The 26,044-nt window shown below is 46.0% G+C and overlaps 1 protein-coding gene across 1 annotated transcript in view; it reads right to left on the bottom strand.

Annotated features, from left to right (window-relative positions):
• KIF6 (kinesin family member 6) overlaps positions 1 to 26,044 on the bottom strand; it is a gene marked incomplete at its 3' end in the record, with an annotated part of 381,890 nt that overhangs the window by 98,394 nt on the left and 257,452 nt on the right. Inside the window, exon 15 of the mRNA XM_082251003.1 lies at positions 15,417 to 15,472. Coding sequence (XP_082107129.1) covers positions 15,417 to 15,472 — 56 coding nt within the window. The remainder of the gene's footprint in view (positions 1 to 15,416; positions 15,473 to 26,044) is intronic.

The raw sequence follows: 26,044 nt of genomic DNA, 5'->3' as shown, positions 1-26,044 counted from the left end.
CAGCGGAGAAATGTCCGCTGACACCTGCTGCTATCCGACTCAGATCCTGTCCGTGAAATCCGGACAGATTGAAACCCTATTTTCCATCCATCTGGCGGATCGGATGGGATCAGATGAGAACGGACAGGCGGTCTGTTCTCATCTGATCTCCCCATAGAGGAGAGCGGGGATCTGACAGCTCCGTCTCTGCACACAGAGCGGAGATGGAGCTGTCATCCGCCTGCTCAGTGGGGATCGGCGGACTGATCCCCCACTGAGCAGAACGGACTCCGTCGGGCAGTGCGCCTGTGTGAAAGAGCCCTAATTGTGCGAAATACCTTCGGTACAGCGCCGCTCGGCGCTCAGCTGATCTCTCGCTGCTCTCCTTCTCTTCTCCCAGCTGTCAGCGGGGAATCTCAGCCCCTCCCTTCTGCAGTGCCCAGAGCGGGTCACGGAAGCGCTGAGTATTATATTATGATTGTGTGAAATACCATCGGTACAGTGCCGCTCGGCGCTCAGCTGATGTCCCGCTGTTCTCCTTCTCTTCCCCTCGCTGACAGCTGGGGGTCACGGAAGTACCAATTATTATATTTTAATTGTGCGAAATACCTTCGGTACATCGTCGCTCAGCTGATTTCCCGCTGCTCTCCTCCTCTTCTCCCAGCTGTCAGCGGGGGATCTCAGCCCCTCCCCTCTGCAGTGCCCAGAGCAGGTCATGGAAGAGCAGAGTATTGTATTATAATTGTGTGAAATACCTTCGGTACAGCGCCGTTCAGCTGATGTCCCGCTATTCTTCTTCTCTTCCCCCCGCTGACAGCTGGGGGTCACGGAAGCACTGAGTATTATATTATAATTGTACGAAATACCTTCGGTACATCGCCGCTCAGCTGATTTCCTGCTGCTCTCCTTCTCTTCTCCCAGCTGTCAGCAGGGGATCTCAGCCCCTCCCCTCTGCAGTGTCCAGAGCGGGTCACGGAAGCGCCGATTATCATATTATAATTGTGTGAAATACCTTCCGTACAGCGCAGCTCGGCGATCAGCTGATTTCCCGCTGTTCTCCTTCTCTTCTCCCAGCTGGTGTCCTGCTGTTCTCTATCTCTTCTCCCTCGCGGACAGCTGGGGGTCACGGAAGCGCCAAGTATTACATTTTAATAGTGTGAAATACCTTCGGTACAGTGCCGCTTGGCACTCAGCGGATCTCCTGCTGCTCTCCTTCTCTTCTCCCAGCTGTCAGCGGGGGATTTCAGCCTCCACCCTCTGCAGTGCCCAGACCGGGTCACAAAAGCACAGAGTATTATATTATAATTGTGTGAAGTACCTTCGGTACAGTGCCGCTCGGCGCTCAGCTGATGTGCCGCTGTTCTCCTTTTTTTCTCCCCCGCTGACAGCTGGGAGTCACGGAAGCGCAGAGCGATGCTGTAACGAAGGTATTTCACACAATTTAAATATAATACTAGGCGCTTCCGTGACCCGCTCTGGGCACTGCAGAGGGGAGTGGCTGAGATCCCCCGCTGACATCTGGGAGAAGGTATTTCATTTAATTATTTTACCGAAACACACCGAACATTATATACAACAGTAATAGAGTGGATTCTAGGATTTTACAAACACTAAACTAGGGCTTATTTTCACGGTAGGGCTTAAATTGCAGCCCTTCCCGAAAATAAGTCTTTTTCAGGGTAGGTCTTATTTTTGGGGAAACACGGTCGCAGAGGAGAGACTTTATTTACATTTTCGGAGCGCAGGCACACTCTCCTTGCCGCATGCTGCCCTGTACAAGACAAGTAGTTCCAGCTACCCACTGCCTACTATGTCTTTTCTGGTGGAGTGATTCAGTTGTACATTGCTCTCCCTCAGTAAGTCTCGGTTCACATATATGGGAAGACAGACATCGCATGCGATTCGGAGCGCACTGCTCTGCGAATCACATGCGATGTGAATTCAGTGAATTGCATGGCTGAATTTGCATCGCATTCAGACACAACACACACACAGGACCCTTTTTTGGGTCTGCACCAGAATCGGATTGCATGGGTGTTCACGCCTATGCAATCCGATTCATGTCCGAACTGATAGTTCGTACTGCGATATGCAAACTGATCTGGGGGTGTCATTAGCTTTGTATTGACACCCCCAGCAATTTGTATATGGAAGTGTGAACTGCCTGCGAGTTGAATGTGATGCGGGAACCCGCAGTGGAGTCACAGGGTTCCCGCATTGCATATATGTGAACCGGCAATTAATGCTGTGAGATGAGGGAGAGACTGATGAGAGATGGCTGAGAGGGCTCAGCGGAGCACAGACAGGCGGCACGCACAGCACACAGTGACACTGACAGACTTCTATGGAAGGAAGGCACAGCTCCCAGGCTGTGTGCTTATAATCATTATGATGATCACAGCACAGCATGTACTTTATGGCTCAGTGTCACATGGCTGTTGGGTGCGGACTTTGTTAACTTATGGCCGTACAGACCGTAACACAGTACAGCCTTAACAAAGTCAATACCCAACAGCCATGTGACACCAAGCCATAAAGTACATGCTGTGCTGTGATTATCATAATGATTATGATTATAAGCATGAGATGCTAGTTTATACTTGTATTTAGGGAGGGGGGGGGGCAGTAAGAACTTGCAGCTGAGCCATGTTTTTACCCCCACTACCACCGCTCCGCTTAACCACTTGCGCCCCGCCCACCGTACATTGCTTCGGCACTCTGCCGCTGCTGGGCAAAGCGACGTAGCCCTACGTCGCTCGCTCAGGAGACTGTAGGGGGCGAGCACGCACCGCCGCCGCGCTCCCACCCTCGCTCGTTACCTGGGGAGCCAGCGCGTGTGACCGGCGGCTCCGATGGCTGCCGGCCATCCGCAATCTCCCGCAGCAGAGAGAGGAGTACAGGCGGCTGATGTAAACACAGCCGTCTGTCATTCTCCCTGAAGAGACCACAGAGGCTATGCGATCCTGCTATATAGGATCACATGTCTCTGTGATTACTTCACAAGCCACGCCCCTCCACAGTTAGAATCACACCCCCTAGGGATACATTTAACCCCTTGATCACCAGTACAGTTAACCCCTTCCCTGCCAGTGTCATTTTCACAGTGACAGTGCATATTTTTAGCACGGAATACTGTAGTAATGTCACTGGTACCCCCAAAAGTGTCAAAAATGTCAGTTAGGGGTCCGATCTGTCCGCCGCAATGTCGCAGTTCCGCAAAAAAAAAAAACAAAAAAAAAACGCAGATCGCCGCCATTACTAGTAATAAAAAAAAAACAATAAAAATGACAAATCTTTCCCGTTGTTAGTAAGCGCAATAACTTTTGCTCAAACCAATCAAAATACGCTCATTGCTAATTTTTTTAACAAAAATATGTAGCAGAAAACAAATTGGCCTAACATGTTAAAAAATTTTGATTTTTACATTTTTTTGAGAATTTCATATAAAAAAAATGTGAAAAATATTGTTATTTTTTCAAAATTGTCGCTCTTTTTTTGTTTATAGTGCAAAAAATAATAATCGCACAGGTGGTCAAACACCACCAAAAGAACGCTCTGTTTGTGGGAAAAAAAAAGGATGTAAACTTCATTTGGGTACAGCATTGCACGACCGCGCAATTGTCCGTTAAATTCACGCAGTGCCGAATCGCAAAATAGGGCCTGGTCATTGAGCAGCAAAATCCTCCGGGGCTTAAGTGGTTAAATAACCTTTCCGCCTGTTAGCTTTTCATGTGGACCTGATTGAATTTTCCATGTAGGTGGGTTTGGATGTAAATGGACTTGTGTCCATTTACACTCTTCTTCTTCCGGGTCTGCGCAGGTCCAGAAAAAAAGAATGGAATATTTTTCCAGACCTAAATATGATAGATCAAAGGTAGCATTGATGTAAATGGATAAATGGAGTGCATTTACATCTGGCGACCCACAGAGACAATACAAGTCCTTCATAAATAGAGCTATTGGTTGGCCCAGAATTTGGGGCCTGACCCTATTGTGGATCGGTTTGGGCTAGGCACTTCAGGGTCCAATGGGTCCCAGGTTCTGACTTGCAAGGGGTTCGGGACTTCCTGACTCTATGGTCCTGAACAGACATTACTCCTTTAGAAAAACACTTGAGGGTTCAAGGTTTACACTTTAACCACTTCCAGACCGGAAGATTTGCCCTCTTAACCACTTAAGCCCCGGAGGATTTGGCTGCTCAAAGACCAGGGCCTATTTTGCGATTTCGGCACTGCGTGACTTTAATGAACAATTGCGCGGTCGTGCAATGCTGTACCCAAATGAAATTGACGTCCTTTTTTCCCCACAAACAGAGCTTTCTTTTGGTGGTATTTGATCACCTGTGCGATTTTTATTTTTTGCGCTATAAACAAAAAAATAGCGTAAATTTTGAAAAAAATAACAATATTTTTCAAATTTTTTTATATGAAATTCCCCAAAAAAAATGTAAAAATCAAAAATTTTTTAACACTTTAGGCCAATTTGTTTTCTGCTACATATTTTTGGTAAAAAAAAAAAAAATCACAATAAGCGTATTTTGATTGGTTTGCGCAAAAGTTATTGCGTTTACTAACTACGGGAAAGATTTATGTAATTTTTATTGTTTTTTTTTTAACTAGGAATGGCGGCGATTCGCAATTTTTGCCGTTTCCATTGTGAATGGTACCCTAATTCCAAACCGTACCGTACCACTTTTTTGGGACCCTTTCGTTGGGGTACCAAGCACATTAGTACCATACCAACAGGGTGGTGCTACACTCGAACTTTGATTGGTTGACAGAGAATCGTCGACCACTGCTTTCCGGCTACACCACGCCCATCCTGAAAGGGTACTATTGACGGTGGAAACGCAAGGTGTACCGTTCCGAACCGTACCGAACCGTACCGTACCACTCAGTGGAAATGAGGCATACGTTTTTATGTTGACTGTTCATCTACAAATAACGTCAAATGATTAAAGGGATTAAATTCCTGGGAAATTCATAAAGAGTGTTATAGACATCTGTTGGTGCAGGAGACAGGGCCGTCTTTAGTATTGGATGGACCCTGGGCAAATATTTTCTTGGCCCCTACCAAATGCACTTTTCAACTATTTGTGGGCAATTTGGACTCAAGGGGCAGCTGCTTTGGGCCTCACAACAATGGCTGGGCCTGGGGCAGTTGCCTCTTTTGCCCTGTGTTAAAAACGGCCCTGGCAGGAGATAGCACTGCACGGTCCCAGCACAGAGACCGAGCTGACAGAGAAAGCTTCCGGTTCCCAATAATGATTTGTAGCCAGTAGGACTGGCTCCCAATCATGTGACCGCTGTGACAGCCAATCACAGTGGTCACATGAACGCTGATCCGCCCACTTTCAGAACTTACTACAGTGATGCAATGGTGGGAGGTTTTAAACCTCCAACATTACAACAGTTGCAATGATGCACATTTCCCTAAATCCTGCATCTCAATAAATCCAGCTAGACTCCAGGCCATGGCTCACAATTCTTATTGTAATTTCAGGATCTAGCGGAAGGTTTAGCCACCACATCTGCCGCAGTAATGCATCTTATAGGGTAGAGCTGTGCTTTCCCGCTGTTGTATGCCTTCCTGGCATCCGAAATGATCTGCCAACACAAAACTCCAAGGAGTGCTGTTCCGTACCACTATGGAGCTACTGTGTGCTCCAAAGTCCCGCCTCTACAGGTTTCGTCACATTCAGGACGTCATCAAGGAGTGCTTCCTGATGATGCTCTGGATATGACCAAACGCGTAGACTTCCGGTTGTGACATCACTTCCGCCATTTGGAGCACACGCTGACTATATAGTAGTACAGAGCAGCTGCGCCCCTGGAGTTTTGTGTCTGCAGGTCATTGCAGGTGCCAGGAGGGCACACAAGATTGTATTACTTTTTATTTATTTGAGATTTTTTATAATAAAGCTTTGTTGGACTATGATGGTTTCTTTGGTTTATTTCTTACACCTTTCCACTGGATACTCACATTGTTATCATGATGCTCTGGGGGTGGGGGGTCTAATTAAAAGGAGACAGTAGAGTACCTTTGGGCGCAGTTTGACCTTCTTATTACTATAAGTGTTAATTATCTATTGGTGAGTGTGGTGGTAGAATTCTGAAGATTGCTTTGAAGGCAAAACACAGAGCCCAAGTCACTTTAATAGACTATTTGTTACACTTGTGTGTTGGCATTTGTTGTGCACTGGATGCACCCTTTTCTGCCCTTTGAAAGGTAGAGGTCCATTTAGGATATTCATGAATTTTTGGATGTATTAGTACACTGGATTGTTTTGGAGTTCTCAGAGTTATTTTTGCACAAAATAGCACTTTATGAATTGATCCTTTTTCACTGCACAGAACAGCATTTTATGAATGGAATAATTTTTATTGATGAGTATTTTTGCACAGTGGATAAGCGCCGATCTATTTTTACACTTTAACTCCTTGGAGCCGGCGCCTGCAGGCCCCTATAAGAGGTTTAGAATACCGGGAAACAGGGTGCGGGGCTTAAGGTCATGTGATCACCAATATTAGCTATTACGGCAGTCACGATTGGATCGCTGCTTGCAATCAAGAGCTTTTCATTTGCCACCAGGTACCTGTGCTGGGGGCGCGTGATCTTGGCACAATGCTATTTGCACTAATGCATGAGTGTCAAAGCCCACCCACTGAAAGGCTGCATATTTGCGTGCGGCTGGTGCCAAGGAGTTAATACAGTACATTCGATGGTATACTCCAGCTGTCTTTCAAACTGCGGCCTGGAGGCCAGATGTGGATCTTTGCTTGCCTTTATCTGGCCCTTGAGGCACAATGGGTCACTATTTCTCTCACTGACACCCCCAAAAGGGCACAATTCCTCTCACTGACACCAACGATGGGGCACAAATTCCTTCCATTGATACCAACGATGAACCACTATTCCTCCCACTGACACCAACAGTGGAGCACTGTTCCTCCCACTGACAACAATGATGGGGCACTGTTCCTCCCACTGACACCAATGAAGGGGCACAATTCCTCCCACTGACACCAATGATGAGGTACAATTCCCCCCACTGACACCAATGATGGGGCACAATTCCTCCCACTGACACCAACAATGGGGCACTATACCTCCCACTGATACCAATGATGGGGCACTATTCCTCCCACTGGCACCAATGATGGGGCACTATTCCTCCCACTGACACCAATGATGGGGCACTATTCCTCCCACTGACACCAATGATGGGGCACTATTCCTACCACTGACACCAATGATGGGGCACAATTCCTCCCACTGACACCAATGAAGGGGCACTATTCCTCACACTGACACCAATGATGGGGCACTATTCCTCCCACTGGCACCAATGATGGGGCACTATTCCTCCCACTGACACCAATGATGGGGCACTATTCCTCCCACTGACACCAATGATGGGGCACTATTCCTCCCACTGACACCAATGATGGGGCACAATTCCTCCCACTGACACCAATGAAGGGGCACTATCCCTCCCACTGACACCAATGAAGGGGCACTATTCCTCCCACTGACACCAACGATGAGGCAGATTTCCTTCCTTGAACACCAACCAAGGTGCACTATTCCTCTGACAATGGGGCACTTATCCTTCCAATGACACCAACAATGAGGCACTAGTCCTCCCACTGACACCAAAGATAGGGCATTGTTTACTCCCACACTTTTTGTATTTGTATATATCGTTTACTCCCATTGGATGCCAGAACATTTTCTACTACCACCGGCCCTAGTCAGGCCCTCCTAAAGTCTGGCCCTTTGTTTTGAAAGTTTGGAGACCCCTGGTATACACAGCCTGCCAAGCACATTTTCGTTTTTTGCACTTTTTTTATACGGGTGTTTTGTTGTTTTTTTGAATGCATCTGCAAGGAACTGGACTTGCTTTGGATCGAGATGTATTGCTGTTTGTAGGGTAAGGAGACATCAACTCTAGAGAGTCCACAAACAATTATTGAAAACCACAAATAAGATTCACAAATGGGAATCCAAAAGAAATAAGTAGAGACTTACTTAGCAATGTTGCATTTCTGTCTGTTTATATAGAATAAGTCTAATTAATTGGGATCTAATTAAACAAAACAATTTCAATGGACTATTCTTGGCATTAACATTTGTTGAGTAATAAGATTTCAGGCCAGCTGGCGGCACAACAGAGTCTCCTTCCTTTCATCTCCAGAAAAGACCAGAAACTCCCAGATCAACTAATAATGGCTGTTTAATGAAAAAAAGGGGGTCCTCAGCATCACCTGCCACAACCCAGCAAGTTTAGAAAAGTGATGTCCACCTAATAGTGATATTCTTGAGTGTTTGGATCATGTGCCCTAAAATGGCACTAAAGCTGCCCAGAGATTATTTGATTTTCTTTTCTTTCCACTACGGGTTAAAGGAAAGAATATCGATCGATTTCCCCATCAACACAGTCAGTGTTCATAGGGAATTCCTCCTGCAGCCACCGGCAGTGATTGCATGAAAAAAATCTGACAGGCCTGTTGCACTGAAGCTGATTGATGTATCGACTTCCGTACAACCAACCTGCCCATAGAAGGATCGAATCCTGGCCAGTCCCCGCTGAACCGTCTGAGATTCGATCCATCTATGGCCAGTTTAAGGGCTCATCTACTAGGGCGCAGCTACTCTCATGCCCACATTAGTGCCCTCTGGCACTCCCCTTCAAATAACCCCTCACAGTAGCACACTAGTGTTCTCTGCCCCCCTTCACATCACCCCCCATAGTAGTGTCCTCTGGCCATCCCTCACATCACCCCGTACTGTAGTGTCCTCTGTCCCCCCTTCAAATCACCCCCCCCAGTAGTCTCCTCTGCCCCCCTTCAAATCCCCCCACAGTAGTGTCCTCTGCCCCCCTTCAAATCACCCCCACAGTAGTGTCCTCCGCCCCTTCACATAAACCCCCCCCAGTAGTGTCCTCCGCCCCCCTCAAATCCCTCCACAGTAGTGTCCTCTGCCCATCCCTCACATCACCCTGTACTGTAGTGTCCTCTGTCCCCCCTTCAAATCATCCCCCACAGTAGTCTCCTCTGCCCCCCTCAAATCACCCCCACAGTAGTGTCCTCTGCCCCCCTTCAATTCACCTCCACAGTAGTGTCCTCTGCCCCCCCTTAAAATAACCCCCACAGTAGTGTCCTCCGCCCCCCTTTCACATCATCCTCACGGTAGTGTCCTCTGTCCCACCTTCAAATCTTCCCCCACAGTAGTGTTTCCTGCCCCCTTCCCCCACAGTAGTGACCTTTCCCCCCCTTTCACATCACCCCCAAAGCAGTGTCCTGTGCCCCCCAAAGCAGTGTCCTGTGCCCCCCACGGTAGTTCCTTTGCCCCCACAGTAGTGTCCTGTACCCCCCACAGTAGTTACCGGTGACCCCCCACAGTAGTGTCCTGTGCCCACCAAACAGTGTCCTGTGCCCCCACAGTAGTGTCCTCTGCTTCCCACACAGTAATTACCTCTACTCCTCTCACCCCTACCTCCCTACAGTAGTGTCTAGTGACCTCCAAAGTTGAGTCCTGTGCCCCCCCCCCCCCCACAGAAGTGTCCAGTGACCCCCAAAGCTGAGTCGTGTGCCCCCCCCAGCAGTGTCCTATGCCCCCAAATCACTGTCATCTGCCTTCTTCGCGTCACCCCTCCCCCCCCCCCCCACATACACACACACAGCAGTCTCCCTCACTGCTCCTACCTGTTGAGGTGTGCAGTACAGACGAGTGGAAGCATAGTTCTGTACAGAGAGCAGGAGCAGGAGCTGTCAGAGTTACTTTTCATATTAAGAAGCTGGTTATTGGTTGCTAGGACCACCTTGTGTCCTAGCAACCAATCACCTGCCGGCTAACTTGAAAAGGTAACTTGGGCAGCTCTCGTGCTCGTCCTCCTTTCTAAGCTGTACTGGTTCCTGATCTCTGCTCTGACATGAGGGGGAGAGCAGCGAAAGAGGGTGGGGGGGAAGGAGCAGCACCTAGCACGGGTCGGCAAAGCAGGGACCTGGTCATGATCTACCCGTCACCTTCCCACTGTCGACTGGTAGATTGCGTTTGTCGGGTTGCTGACCCCCAGACTATAGCAACAGAGCAGCAATCTGCATTCACACAGCAGCAGTCTCTAATGTGAATCCGGTCAGTCATTTCTAACAGTCTCTTGCAATCTGCTCAAGTTGTGGCCATAAATCAGGTCTACACAAATAAACACTGGATATTGGATTATCTGAACTGCAATACTGAATTTTGTGTTTACATTTTCAAATGTCCCTGTACATTGACATATGTTGGTAAGACGAGGGATATGTTTAAAAAATGGTTTCAGAAGCATAGGAGTGACATTAGGACCACATTAGTGAAAGTTGAGAAAGGCGAACAAGTCGATCCCAACAAACCTGTAGCGGTACATTTTGCCACGGCCAGACATCAGACCCACGAGTTACGTGGGATGGCTATTGAACATGTCAAACAACTGACCAGGGGAGGCGACCGGGATGTTCTACTCCTCCGCCGTGAGGCGTACTGGATCTATACTTTGGGTACGGTACAACCAGGAGGCCTCAACACCTATTTGTCGCTTACATGTTTTCTTGGAGACAGATAGCCCCATTATCAGCACCCTTGGGGCGACACTGACAGCCTTGTTTCCTGAGCTATACTCGATTGATCATGTGCATTAACAAAAGATATTTGTCTTTTGTTTTCTTTCTCCTTTTTGCCCCCCCCCCCTTTTTTTTTCTTTCCCTTTTCCTTTCAACCATTTATGTCGATTCTAAGTCTTTAACACTAATTACTAGGGTGCCTCATTGTGGGTGGCATATGTTCTCATAAACGTATTGCTTTCATAATTATTCTCCTACAGACAATATGACACATTGTCCATGTCTAATGTTTACCTTATACTATTGATCCATATAATGCTGCTTTCCTTCCCCATCTTGTTGGGCAAGGCCCTGGCCTATTAATTATGTTTCTCACTCTCCTTGGCATATTGGTCTCTTTTTGGTCTCCCCTTTCTTTTCCTCTTGTTTCATACCTGCCTTTTTTTCCCCTTTTCTTCTTCCCCTTTTTTCTTCTTTTTTTTCTCTCCTTTTTCTTCCTTCTTTTCACATCCCCTTTTTTTCCCTTTTGTCCCCCCTGACCGCACGACACTCCCGCACCTATTCACTGTCCAGGTTTCCTTCCTCCTACTTATGTCTCCTCCATCTTTAGATCACATCTTTTCCTCTCTTCTCTACCTCTTTCTTCTTGTCTTCTTTACATTTGTCTTGGTTTTCATGATTTATTATTTTTATTTATTTTTTCATTTTTATTATTTAGTATTGATTTTTCATTTTATTTTTTTTTCTATTTATTATTTATTTTATTTTATAACCTTTTTTTCATTCTTTTATTTTTATTTGTTTATTATTTGGTTATTTTCCTTTTTTGTATTTTTCTATTTTTATTTTTGATTTTCTATCATTGTATTTTACATATTCCCCCTTTTTTTCCCTTTTTTCCCCCCTTTTTAATATTTTTTTCATTTTCTATGCTTAATATTTGCTATTGATTTTTCATTTCATCATTTTTTTCTTCTTCTTCTTTCAGTCTCAATTGCATTTAATCGCTGACTCCTTTTTTTCCTTGCTCTGCATCCTTTTTTTCCGCCTAATATTCCTTTTTGGCTCTATATCCTCCATGCATTTCTTTTCTTGTGTTCTGTCACACGCCTATTCTCTTTCTCCCTTCTCTCTTCAGCTCTGAAAGCCCGCGCCTCCCCTTTAGAGCCGAGCCTCTCTCATGCGCATGCACGTTCCTGCGTCATGGTTCCCATGACAGCAGCGGATGCTATGCATCGGAAGGCATACCGTCTTGTACACAGGCGGCCTATGTGGCGCGCCATGATTGACTACCGCTGCGCAATGCTCTGCAATTGAGACGCTCTGCCCCGCTTGTTTAAGGGGGGATCGGGACGCATCCTAGCGATGTGCCAGATCAGCCAGCGCAGACCAGCACCTGTTCTCTTCCTCATACAGCCAAGGTATGGTAACCTCATTATTTTTTATATCAGTGCTGGCTTTTGATGTTACAGAAGTTTATTATGTGTATATTAGGCGGGAGAATGATGTCATCAGAGGTGGGTGTCATCTAAATGCACTGTTTTCTATTGGTGGTATGTCTTTATATATTCTCTGCTCACAAACTGCACTGTATCACATGCCTGACGAAGGGGTCCTGTGCGGCTCCGAAACGTTGCACTATATTTTTCTGATGTGATCTTATCTGGAATAAAGTTTTTTGGACTGCTTTTGCAAGATCCTTGGTGTGCTGGCAAATATGTATCCACAAATAAACAAACACCCCAGATGATGTCTCCGATGAAACGCGTTGGCTTCAGCTCTTTCTAAGCCATTGCGTTCAATGATGATTTTATCTGCTATATTGTATGTGTTTTTAATCCTATAATAAACACCTTGTACCTACGGTTTTACACTATGTGGAGACCAGTGTTCCCTTTAGCCTGCGCGCATGCGCGGGCGCGCAGTGTGAATGAAGGTCCCGCGCAAGCACCTATTCAAACCGCGCAGCCGCAGACGTGGCGGCCGTGTAGCAGAGCGTGCGCCGCGAGAGCACGCCCATTGTGTGACAATAGCGAATGAAAATTCGCTATTGTCACACGGATCCTCCTCCTGGCCAATCAGGGAGCGGGTCCTCCCGCTTCCTGATTGGCCGAAAGGCCAACTTCATGCCATTGGCCGAGGAAGAGGCGCCGGGACTCGGGGAGTCAGGAGGACTGAGGAGAGGCAGGAAGCCGGGGAATGAACTGAAGAGAAGCTGCCGCCCGTGACCATGAGGTAAGTGCACGGGGGGGGGGGAACACTGGCATCTCTACATTGATTTGGGGACAATGCTGTGGGCACTCTGCATTAATTAAAAACTGAAAAAATGGCAGAACCATTACTAGACTCGGGACTGAAGAGTCTCTACATTGAAAGGGGGCACACTGGCATCTCTACATTGAAAGGGGGCACACTGGCATCTCTACATTGAAAGGTGGCACACTGGCATCTCTACATTGAAAGGGGGCACACTGGCATCTCTACATTGAAAGGGGGCACACTGGCATCTCTACATTGAAAGGGGGCACGCTGGCATCTCTACATTGAAAGGTGGCACGCTGGCATCTCTACATTGAAAGGGGGCACACTGGCATCTCTACATTGAAAGGTGGCACGCTGGCATCTCTACATTGAAAGGGGGCACACTGGCATCTCTACATTGAAAGGGGGCACACTGGCATCTCTACATTGAAAGGTGGCACACTGGCATCTCTACATTGAAAGGTGGCACACTGGCATCTCTACATTGAAAGGGGGCACACTGGCACCTCTACATTGAAAAGGGGCACGCTGGCATCTCTACATTGATTGGGGGCAATGCTGTAGTACTCTGCATTGATTGGGGGCAATGCTGTAGTACTCTGCATTGATTGGGGGCAATGCTATGGCACTCTGCATTGATTGGGGGCAATGCTGTGGGCACTCTGCATCGATTGGGGGCAATGCTGTGGGCACTCTGCATTGATTGGGGGCCACAGAAAAATGATCAAACGTTGACCGGTCCGCGGCGATAAAAAGGTTGGGGAGCACTGCGCTCAGAAATTTTTTTATTTGCTCAGCCCAGTAAAAAATTAGAGGGAACATTGGTGGAGACTCTTTTTGTTTTCTCCCCGGATATTCTTTAATTGAGTTAACTGGAGAAGATATACCCATGTGTCATTCATGGATTGCCTTTTCCCTTTTGATGTTGGATTATTTCATAATATCTCTAGTACAGTGGAAAGTCAAGCTACATATCAGTATCAACCTTATTTCCCTATATACCTGGTGTGGATACACAGCTGCCTGTATTGACCCATTAGGCATACGCCAAACTGGGTCCACCATTTCTGGTAAGCCCCCTAGATATTGGTGGCGGCTGATCTACTCATGCTTTTCCTATACTACTTATAATAATTATCACCTGGATCTGCACTGTTCAAGATTTACATTTTCATCACAGACTTTTTGATATATTGTCACTTTTGTTATATTTTTAGTTCACAATTATCATGTTTATTATCATATGTTTATATATCATTCACATTTCTTAGCGCTACACTTTTTTTATATATTTTTAGGTCTACACAAACAACAATTACTTGTAAGTATTTTTCTAAAAATGATCAATCCCTATTAAAGCGGAGTTACGGGCACAAAATCAACCTAATCGATTTTGTGGCCATCCGCTTGCTTTGCTTCACCTGAAAAGGAATTGGCTAGTTAGGATTATTATTTTTTTTTCTACTTACCTTGTAATTGTAGAAAGAAATACTCACCTATTTTCCACTTCCTCCCTCTGTGGCCTCGGCCCGCGCCGTCTCTTCCGGTTTGCAATGATTCCTGGGAGCTGAACGTCATCGTTCCCAGGAATCAATGCGACGGCACCGGCCCCGCTCGTCACTTCCGGTGCGACGCCGCATTCCCTGCTAAACAGCTTCTGAGCATGCCCAAAAGCTGTGTAGGAATGCGGCGCCTCACTGGAAGTGACGAGAGGGGCCGGTGAAGGCGCATTCTGGGAGAAGAAGACGCGGAAGAGGACGCAGAAGAGGATCGCGCTGGCTTCAGCTGCCCACAACAGAGATGGCAACGCTGGAGAAGAAATTTTATAAGTATTTCTTCTTGCAGGTAAGTGCGAACCGGGACAGATCAGAGGCTATCCATTGTGGAATGTACTAGCCCTGACTGTCCCGGGGGTATGTTCATTGAAAAAATGTTTCTGTGCCCGGAACTCCGCTTTAAGAGTATTAATGTTAGGGTACAATATTTATTACGAGAAAGAAAATAGTCCTGGCGCTTATCCTCCGGATAAAAAATTATTGGACAATAAGTCCATTGACCACTGATCAGTTTTAAAATAATAATCGTGATGATAATAATGTTGAAGATAATGAAAACCACCACTATTTGTAGGTACCTCTTAGGGGGTAAGAAAACCCCTGGGATAGATGGATGGATCCCTGGTGGAAGAGAGGAGCGGAGCCGGGTAGATGGTTGGCGTGTGTGTTGGCGTTCCACACAAGTGCCGAAGCCCGCACCGCTTCCGGGATAGATGTCACACAATCGTCAGGCAACCACGCCCAGAGCAGGAACCAGCGTGGGACTCGAGATTCTCCTTGTTGCCGTGACTACATGTTTCGCGCGCCTGCGCCTAGTCAAGAAGCTTGAGTTCCACGCTGGTTCCTGCTCTGGGCGTGGTTGCCTGACGATTGTGTATCACTCCTGTTAGCCACCCTCGTTTTTAGCTTACAATATTTATTAGCATGGACACCTACACATGCACTGTGTTTGTATGTTGTACTCTGACATCCTTCATTCTAATTCATACAAATCCCTACTAGGAAGACCGGTACTCACTGATTCTGTTCCTCACATTATTCACTTCTTCCCCCAAGGATTTGGCTTCTGCAAATCTAATAAAAACAAAAGAATTGATTAATACTAATAAGAATGCCCACGGTAATAATGCAGTAGGAAGACAGAGGAAACAAATAAAAAAAATAAAAAAAAAAACACAGCATGGGTTTGCATTGAAGTAGGAAACCTTTCCAAAGATTCACATGTCTTCCATTCACACTATGCAAAAGTTTCCATAATAATTATATTCAGTGCAACATCTCTATTTTTGTGCAAGGATTACAAGTTACCGTCATTCTGACTCCTTAGGAAATTCAGGGGATTTTTTTTCAGCAAATTGCATTTTTTTCACCCCTTAAAGTGAGGAGAAAAAGTATTTGATCCCCTGCTGATTTTGTATGTTTGCCCACTGACAAAGAAATGATCAGTCTATAATTTTAATGGTCAGTTTATTTTAACAGTGAGAGACAGAATAAAAACAAAAATATCCAGAAAACATCCAGAAAAAGGCATTTCAAAAAAGTTATGAATTGATTTGCATTTTAATGAGTGAAATTAGTATTTCACCCCTTTGCAAAACATGACTCAGTACTAGGTGGCAAATTCCTTGTTGGCAATCACAGAGGTCAGACATTTCTTGCAGTTGGCCACCAGATTTGCTCACATCTCAGGAGGGATTTTGTCCCACTCCTCTTTGCAGATCCTCTCCAAGTCATTAGGGTTTCGAGGCTGACATTCTCTATAGCAATGATGTCAAACTCCATTTGATCACGAGCCACATCAACAGTATGGTTGCCCTCGAAGGGCCAGTTGTATCTAGGGTGTGCTCTGTACAGAGTGCAGGGTTCAGTAGTATATTAAGTACAGAGTGCAGAGTTCAGGATTACACTATGTGCCGAGTTCAGGAGTGTATCATGTACAGAGTACATAGTGCAGGTTTCAGGGGCATGCTATGTACAGAGTGCAGTTCCAGGGGTGCCCTATGCACAGAGTTTAGAGTTCAGAGGTGTGCTGTGTACAGAGTGCAGGGTTTAGGGGTGCACTATGCACAGTGTGCAACCCCAACCCTCCACCCCCAAAGCTTCCTCATCTCCCTCTACTACCTTTCCCGGCCCTAGTACCTCTTTCTGTAGGTGGCTCTGCCTTCCCTTGCAGGAAGATCATTCCCTCTCAGATTCTGGAGATCTGTCCCCACCGTGCCGCGCTGCGAGTGTATGCAGGGATCTGCTAAATCCTGTCCCTTGTAAACACAGAAGCCTTCCGTGTTTACAAGTGACAGAGGGAGGTGAGAGCCAGAGGTGGTAGAATGGAGTACTGCCATGTTTCACTTGCAAAACTGGGTGCGAAGGCCACAGGACAAGGCCTAGGGGGCCGGAATTCGGCCCGTGGGCCTTGTGTTTGACATCTGTGCTCTATAGGATTAAGGTCTGGAGACTGGCTAGGCCACTCCAGGACCTTAATGCACTTCTTCTTGAGCCACTCCTTTGTTGCCTTGACCGTGTGTTTTGGGTCATTGTCATGCTGGAATACCCATCCACAACCCATTTTAAATGCCCTGGCTGAGGGAAGGAGGTTCTCATCCAAGATTTGATGGTACATGGCCCCGTTCTTGGTGTCATAGCCAGCCTTACTCCTCCTCCAAACACGGCGAGTTGAGTTGATGCCACAAAGCTTGATTTTGGTATCATCTACCCAAAACACTTTCACCCAGTTCATTAGTAGTCTTCAGACGGGCCTGTACATGTGCTTTCTTGAGCAGGGGGAACTTGCAGGCGCTGCAGGATTTAAGTTCTTCACAGCATAGTGTTACCAATTGTTTTCTTGGTGACTATGGTCCCAGTTGCCTTGAGGTCATTGACAAGATTCTCCCGTGTAGTTCTGGGCTGATTCCTCACCGTTCTCATGATCATTGAAACTCCACGAGGCAAGATTTTGCATGGAGCCCCAGACTGAGGGAGATTAACAGTTATTTTGTGTTTCTTCATTTTGAGAATAATCACACCAACTGTTGTCACCCTCTCACCAAACTGCTTGGTGAAGGTCTTGTAGCCCATTCCACAATTTTGTCCCTGACATCCTTGGACAGCTCTTTGGTCTTGGCCATGGTGGAGAGATTTGAATCTGTCCACAGGTGTCTTTTATACAGGTAACAAGCTGAGATTAGGAGCACTCCCTTTAAGAGAGTGCTCCTAATCTCAGCTCGGTACCTGTACAGAAGACACCTGGGAGCTAGAAATCTTACTAACTGATAGGGGATCAAATACTTATATCACTCATTAAAATGTAAATCAATGTATAACTTTTTTAAATGCATTTTTTTGGATATTTTTGTTGTTATTCTGTCTCTTACTGGTAAAATAAACTTACCATTAAAATTATAGACTGACCATATCTTTATCAGTGGGCAAACGTACAAAATCAGCAGGGGATCAAATACTTTTTTCCCCTCATTGTATATCTGAATATACAGAACTGTGCAAAGGTTTTAGGTATGTGTGTAATGCTGTAAAGTAAGAATGCTTCCAAAAATATATATATTGTTTATTTATTTATTTTTTATCAATTTACAAAATGAAAAGGGAGCGAACAGAAGAAAAATCGAAATCAAATCAATATTTGATGTGACCACCCTTTTGTTTCAAACCAGCATCAATTCTTACACTTGTACAAAGTCAGGGATTTTTCAGGATTAGGGCTCTTTCACACAGGCGGACAATTCAGATTTTTTGGCGGATCTGAACGGTCCCCCCAAGCATCCCTGTGGGGCATCGAATGTCAACGGAGACATGTCCGCTGACATCTGATCCGATCCGTCAAATCTGGACGGATGGAAACCTTATTTTCCATCCGTCCAGCGGATCGGATGAGAATGGACCGAAGGTCCGTTCCCATCCAATTCCCCCATAGAGATGTATGGGGAACTGACAGCTGTGTCTCCGCACAGTGCGGAGAACAGCTGTCATTCTCCTGCTCAGCAGGGGATCGGAGGATCGATCCCCCGCTGAGATAAACGGAGTCCGTCCGACGGACGGACTGTGTGAAAGAGGCCTTAGAGTCAAGTGTATGATTAACCAATTATACCAAGCAGGTGCTAATGATCATTCATTTCATATGTAGGTTGAAACACAGTCATTAACTGAAACAGAAGAACCTGTGTAGGAGGCTTAAACCTGGGTGAGAAACCACCAAACTCTGCTACTAAGGTGAGGTTGTGGAAGAAGCTTCATGTCACAGGTCATACACCATGGCAAGACTGAGCATAGCAACACGATAGTTACAGTACAGTGCATCAGCAAGGTCTCTCCTAGGTAAAGATGTCAAAGCCGACTAGGGTGTTTAAGATGTGCTGTTCAAGCTCCTTTGAAGAAGCACAAACAAACAGGCAATGCTGAGGAGCGTAGTCGCAGTGGTCGGGTAAGGCTGAGGAGCGTAGAGGCAGTTATCAGCCATGGAAACTTAATGCAGCAGATGAAAGACACATCAGGCTTACTTCCCTTCCACATTGGAAGATGTCCAGCAGTGCCATCAGCACAGAACTGGTGTAAACCACTGGAACACAGGTACCCCCATTTACTGTCCAGAGAAGTCTGGCCAGAAGTTGTCTTCATCAATGATTTGCAGCCAAAAAGCCCTACCTCCGATCTGGAAACAAGGCAAAGCAACTCAACTATGCGGGAAAATATAGGAACTGGGGTGTAGAAAAAAACGGCAGCAGGTGATCCGGACCGATGAGTCAAAATGTAGCAGGAGGCAGATTGTTGGCGAAAGGACTGGAGCCAACTGTGAAGCATTGTGGAAGTTCCTTGCAAGTTTGGTGCTGCATTTCTGCAAATGGGGTTGGAGATTTGGTCAGGATCAATAGTGTCCTCAATGCTATGAAATACAGGCAGATACTTCTCCATCAAGCTATACTCCATTTGATCATCATTTCAATGGCGTATTTTTTAAATTTCACTAATGCGGGAGCATTTACTCCCACTGACCTCCAACATCGGGGAATTACTTTATTCAGGTACCACACTACAGGTCCCAGTTCAGCTCACCAACAGTCTGACAAACAGTACACTAACTCTTTGGACCCCCTGTTTTAGAGGCTCTTGGTTTCATCTTTGCTGAAAGTAACCCATCATTTGCACACAGCTCTATTACTCATCCCAATAACTTATCCTAGTCAATGGCTCACTCCAAAGTTTTACTCAGACAAAGTATACCTTTACAACAAGTACCTGTGTGTAGCTCCCTCCTAGGTAGGTGCTAGTGAGAGAGTATAGTTTTGAGCTCTGTCTGCTTACCAGAGGGGCTGTAGGTAAATCTATATTGTTCTCTACCTACCAGAGAGCAGGATCGATTAGTAAGGTCTGCTCAGTGTGCTCAGTATGCAATTCGCTGTGTCTAGAGAGTGGTCCAATAGGGAGGCATGTTGGACAGTGGGAGGAAACCTGACGAATGGATGCATAGGCTTTGATACAGTCCTGGTAATTGGCAGAGGGCAGGTTGCCTCAGTGCATTCTGGGATACTGTATAAAAGCCAGAAGCACATGTGCTGCGGGGTCTTTGGCTGGAAAAGCAGAGTCCCGAAGGGAGGGGGCGGCTGCCTTCTCCTCTGTAGCAGTGGCATGCGGTCACAGGAGGTCGTCCTGAGGGCTGGAGGAACAGATGGGGGGAACTGAACCCAGAGGTCCAGGAGAGCTGACTGAGGGGGAGACACTGGAGACCCTGAGACCACAGTATCCTGAGTACAGGGACTCGTGCCAAGGGGCCTGACCTGAGGGGGGGCCACCCCACATGTAGGATAGTCAGTAGATGGTGTCGGCAGTGAAGAGAAAGAGGATACTAGGCAGAGTGTCCTGAAGATAATTTTCAGTTCACCAAGTCATCTTAGGAAAAGAGACTTAATCCAAATTCACCCATAGAGTCCACAACCCTTGTGCATAGTTAAAACGGAGTATCCCACTTTTCCCTTCTCCTATCCCTAATTTATAATAAACACAAAACAACCAAATACCCCATGGACTAATCATTGGAGCGAGCCGAGGAAGGAGAAAGTAAAGACTTGCAACCGTCATTTTGTATGCCGGTAACTCAGGGGGGGACCCGAAAATGTGAAATCTGGCAGTCCTTGTGGGGGCAGTGCTACATGTGCTATCTCTTTAACCAACGGTGCTTTACAAAATCCTTTCTATATTAAATTATTATTATTTTTATGAATACACACACGTGTATATATATATATATATATATATATATATATACTGTATAGTTTAAATATAAAAAAAACGAAAACAAAAATTGGCCACAAACTATTATATTTTATTTTAAAACAACACCCAGGTAAACAGGGGTTAATTTAGAATTGTAAGGTATAAAAAGTCAAAGTGTCTAGGAATAGCGGACACATGAATCATCCTTCGTTTTCAGAGCAACACATCAGAATAAACACTGTGGGATCTCTGTATAACCGCTCACTGCAATTAGTCAAACCACCTAGTAAGACTGCTAAGAGGCAGAAACCAGAGACAGTACAGGAGGGTGGCATGTTCTTTAGGAACTTCTACAGCACCACTTGTGGTTTCTCCATATCTGATGTCTGGTACAGCAAGTCTTGAAAAAGTATGACTACAGGGCATGTATGGTCAGAGAAGCCTTGGGCTATATGGGGCTCTGTGTAAACTCAGCATAGTTTTCTCACGTTCGCTATTCCCACTGCTACCATATACATCAAGCCTTGTCAAGGATCTCCAAACTTTCCAAACAAAGGGCCGTTTACTGTCATTTAGACTTTAAAGCGGCGCTCCACCCAATAGTGGAACTTCTGCTCATTTGCTCCCCCCCCCCCCCAGGTGCCACATTTGGATACCTTTTTAAGGGGGAGAGGGGAACTGGTACCGGTTTTTGACTGGTACCCTTCCCCACTTCCGGGAGATGGCGACGTCCCTTGGAAATTTGCCCCCCTTCTCCTTCCCCCCCGCCACCGAGCCAATCCAAATGTGTAGCACGCTTTGCACATGCGCAGTAGGGACCAGCCCGTGAAGCTAGGTTCCCTGACCGGCAATGGCGGCGGCAGCACCCGACAGCAGGTGGAAACATCAGCTGCGGTGCCGACATTGCTGGACCCCAGGACAGGTAAGTGCCTAATATTAAAAGTCAGCAGCTACAGTATGTGTAGCTGCCGACTTTAAATTTGTTTTTGGGGGGGGGGGGGAACTCCGCGGAACTCCGCTTTAAAGGGGCTGGACTAGGACCAGTAGGAGTAGAAAATGCCTCAAAATGGTCATTCAGAGTAAAAAAACAAAATAGACATAGCGCCTGTGGTCAGTAGGAATTATAGAGGCCCACCATCGGTGTCAATGGGAGGAATAGTGTCCCATCATTGGTGTCAGTGGAAGGAATAGTGCCCCATCATTGGTGTCAGTGGGAGGAATAGTGCCCCATCATTGGAGTCAGTGGGAGGAATAGTGCCCCATCATTGTTGTCAGTGGAAGGAATAGTGCCCCATCATTGGTGTCAGTGGAAAGAATAGTGACTCATCATTGGTGTCAGTGGGAGGAATAGTGCCCCATCATTGGTGTCAGTGGGAGGAATAGTGCCTCATCATTGGTGTCAGTGGGAGGAATAGTGCCTCATCATTGGTGTCAGTGGGAGGAATAGTGTCCCCATCATTGGTGTCAGTGGAAGGAATAGTGCCCCATCATTGGTGTCAGTGGGAGGAATAGTGCTTCATCATTGGTGTCAGTGGGAGGAATAGTGCCCCGTCATTGGTGTCAGTGGAAGTAATAGTGCCCCATCATTGGTGTCAGTGGAAGGAATAGTGCCCCATCATTGGTGTCAGTGGAAGGAATAGTGCCCCATCATTGGTGTCAGTGGGAGGATTAGTGCCCCATCATTGGTGTCAGTGGGAGGAATAGTGCCTCATCATTGGTGTCAGTGGGAGGAATAGTGCCCCATCATTGGTGTCAGTGGAAGGAATAGTGCCCCATCATTGGTGTCAGTGGAAGGAATAGTGCCCCATCATTGGTGTTAGTGGAAGGAATAGTAACCCCATCATTGGTGTTAGTGGGAGGAATAGTGCCCCATCATTGGTGTCAGTGGGAGGAATAGTGCCCCATCATTGGTGTCAGTGGAAGGAATAGTGCCCCATCATTGGTGTCAGTGGAAGGAATAGTGCCCCATCATTGGTGTCAGTGGAAGGAATAGTGCCCCATCATTGGTGTTAGTGGAAGGAATAGTAACCCCATCATTGGTGTTAGTGGGAGGAATAGTGCCCCATCATTGGTGTCAGTGGGGGGAATAGTGTCCCATCATTGGTGTCAGTGGGAGGAATAGTGCCTCATCATTGGTGTCAGTGGGAGGAATAGCGACCCATCATTGGTGTCAGTGGGAAGAATAGTGCCCCATCGTGTATATCTATCTATCTATATCTATATATATATATATATATATACACACACACAGTATATACATACAAACAGTGCCTTGCGAAAGTATTCGGCCCCCTTGAACTTTGCGACCTTTTGCCACATTTCAGGCTTCAAACATAAAGATATAAAACTGTAATTTTTTGTGAAGAATCAACAACAAGTGGGACACAATCATGAAGTGGAATGAAATTTATTGGATATTTCAAACTTTGTTAACAAATAAAAAACTGAAGAATTGGGCGTGCAAAATTATTCAGCCCCTTTACTTTCAGTGCAGCAAACTCTCTCCAGAAGTTCAGTGAGGATCTCTGAATGATCCAATGTTGACCTAAATGACTAATGATGATAAATAGAATCCACCTGTGTGTAATCAAGTCTCCGTATAAATGCACCTGCACTGTGATAGTCTCAGAGGTCCGTTTAAAGCGCAGAGAGCATCATGAAGAGCAAGGAACACACCAGGCAGGTCCGAGATACTGTTGTGGAGAAGTTAAAAGCCAGATTTGGATACAAAAAGATTTCCCAAGCTTTAAACATCCCAAGGAGCACTGTGCAAGCGATAATATTGAAATGGAAGGAGTATCAGACCACTGCAAATCTACGAAGACCTGGCCGTCCCTCTAAACTTTCAGCTCATACAAGGAGAAGACTGATCAGAGATGCAGCCAAGAGGCCCATGATCACTCTGGATGAACTGCAGAGATCTACAGCTGAGGTGGGAGACTCTGTCCATAGGACAACAATCAGTCGTATACTGCACAAATCTGGCCTTTATGGAAGAGTGGCAAGAAGAAAGCCATTTCTTAAAGATATCCATAAAAAGTGTTGTTTAAAGTTTGCCACAAGCCACCTGGGAGACACCAAACATGTGGAAAAAGTGCTCTGCTCAGATGAAACCAAAATCGAACTTTTTGGCAACAATGCAAAACGTTATGTTTGGCGTAAAAGAAACACAGCTCATCACCCTGAACACCCCATCCCCACTGTCACACATGGTGGTGGCAGCATCATGGTTTGGGCCTGCTTTTCTTCAGCAGGGACAGGGAAGATGGTTAAAATTGATGGGAAGATGGATGGAGCCAAATACAGGACCATTCTGGAAGAAAACCTGATGGAGTCTGCAAAAGACCTGAGACTGGGACAGAGATTTGTCTTCCAACAAGACAATGATCCAAAACATAAAGCAAAATCTACAATGGAATGGTTCACAAATAAACATATCCAGGTGTTAGAATGGCCAAGTCAAAGTCCAGACCTGAATCCAATCGAGAATCTGTGGAAAGAACTGAAAACTGCTGTTTACAAACGCTCTCCATCCAACCTCACTGAGCTCGAGCTGTTTTGCAAGGAGGAATGGGAAAAAATTTCAGTCTCTCGATGTGCAAAACTGATAGAGACATACCCCAAGCGACTTACAGCTGTAATCGCAGCAAAAGGTGGCGCTACAAAGTATTAACTTAAGGGGGCTGAATAATTTTGCACGCCCAATTTTTCAGTTTTTATTTGTTAAAAAAGTTTGAAATATCCAATAAATTTCGTTCCACTTCATGATTGTGTCCCACTTGTTGATTCTTCACAAAAAATTACAGTTTTATATCTTTATGTTTGAAGCCTGAAATGTGGCAAAAGTTCGAAAAGTTCAAGGGGGCCGAATACTTTCGCAAAGCACTGTATATATTATATTTATATAGATATACACAGTATCTCACAAAAGTAAGTACACCCCTCACATTCTTGTAAATGTTTTATTCTATCTTTTCATGTGACAAAACTGAAGAAATGACACTTTGCTACAATGTAAAGTAGTGAGTGTACAGCTTGTATAACAGTGTAAATTTGCTGTCCCCTCAAAATAACTCAACACACAGCCATTAATGTCTAAACCACTGGCAACAAAAGTGAGTACACCCCTAAGTGAAAATGTCCGAATTGGGTCCAAAGTGTCAATATTTTGTGTGGCCACCATTATTTTCCAGCACTGCCTTAACCCTCTTGGGCATGGAGTTCACCAGAGCTTCAAAGGTTGCCACTGGAGTACTCTTCCACTCCTCCATGATGACATCACAGAGCTGGTGGATGCTAGAGACCGGGCGCTCCTCCACCTTCCATTTGAGGATGCCCCACTATAGGGTTTAGGTCTGGAGACATGCTTGGCCAGTCCATCACCTTTACCCTCCACTTTTGTAGCAAGGCAGCGGTCGTCTTGGAGGTGTGTTTGGGGGTCGTTATGTTGGAATACTGCCCTGCGGACCAGTCTCCAAAAGGAGGGGATCATGCTCTGCTTCAGTATGTCACAGTACATGTTGGCATTCATGGTTCCCTCAATGAACTGTAGCACCCCAGTGCCAGGAGCACTCATGCAGCTCCAGACCATGACACTCCCACCAACATGCTTGACTGTAGGCAAGACACACTTATGTTTGCACTGGTTGCCACCACACACACCTGACACCATCTGAACCAAATAAGTTTATCTTGGTCTCATCAGACCACAGGACATGGTTCCAGTAATCCATGTCCTTAGTCTGCTTGTCTTCAGCAAACTGTTTGCGGTCTTTCTTGTGCATCATCTTTAGAAGAGGCTTCCTTCTGGGACAACAGCCATGCAGACCAATTTGATGCAGTGTGCAGCGTTTGGTCTGAGCACTGACAGGCTGACCCCCCACCCCTTCAGCCTCTGCAGCAACGCTGGCAGCACTCATACGTCTATTTCCCAAACAGAACCTCTGGATATGACGCTGAGCACGTGCACTCAACTTCTTTGGTTGACCATGGCGAGGCCTGTTCTGAGTGGAACCTGTCTTGTTAAACCGCTGTATGGTCTTGGCCACCGTGCTGCAGCTCAGTTTCAGGGTCTTGGCAATCTTCTTATAGCCTAGGCCATCTTTATGCAGAGAAAGAATTCTTTTTTTCAGATCCTCAGAGAGTTCTTTGCCATGAGGTGCCATGTTGAACTTCCAGTGACCAGTATGAGAGAGTGAGAGCGATAACACCAAATTTAACACACCTGCTCCCCATTCACACCTGAGACCTTGTAACACTAACGAGTCACATGACACCAGTGAGGGAAAATGGCTAACTGGGCATTTTTTTGGACATTTTCGCTTAGGGGTGTACTCACTTTTGTTGCCAGCGGTTTAGACATTATTGGCTGTGTGTTGAGTTATTTTGAGGGGACAGTAAATTGACACTGTTATACAAGCTGTACAC

The sequence above is a fragment of the Pelophylax lessonae genome (assembly GCF_965119305.1).
Source record: "Pelophylax lessonae genome assembly, chromosome: 3".
In the NCBI taxonomy this organism is placed as follows: Eukaryota; Metazoa; Chordata; class Amphibia; order Anura; family Ranidae; genus Pelophylax; species Pelophylax lessonae.
Note: the sequence above shows the minus strand (reverse complement) of the source record. Positions and strands in the feature narration are given on the sequence as shown.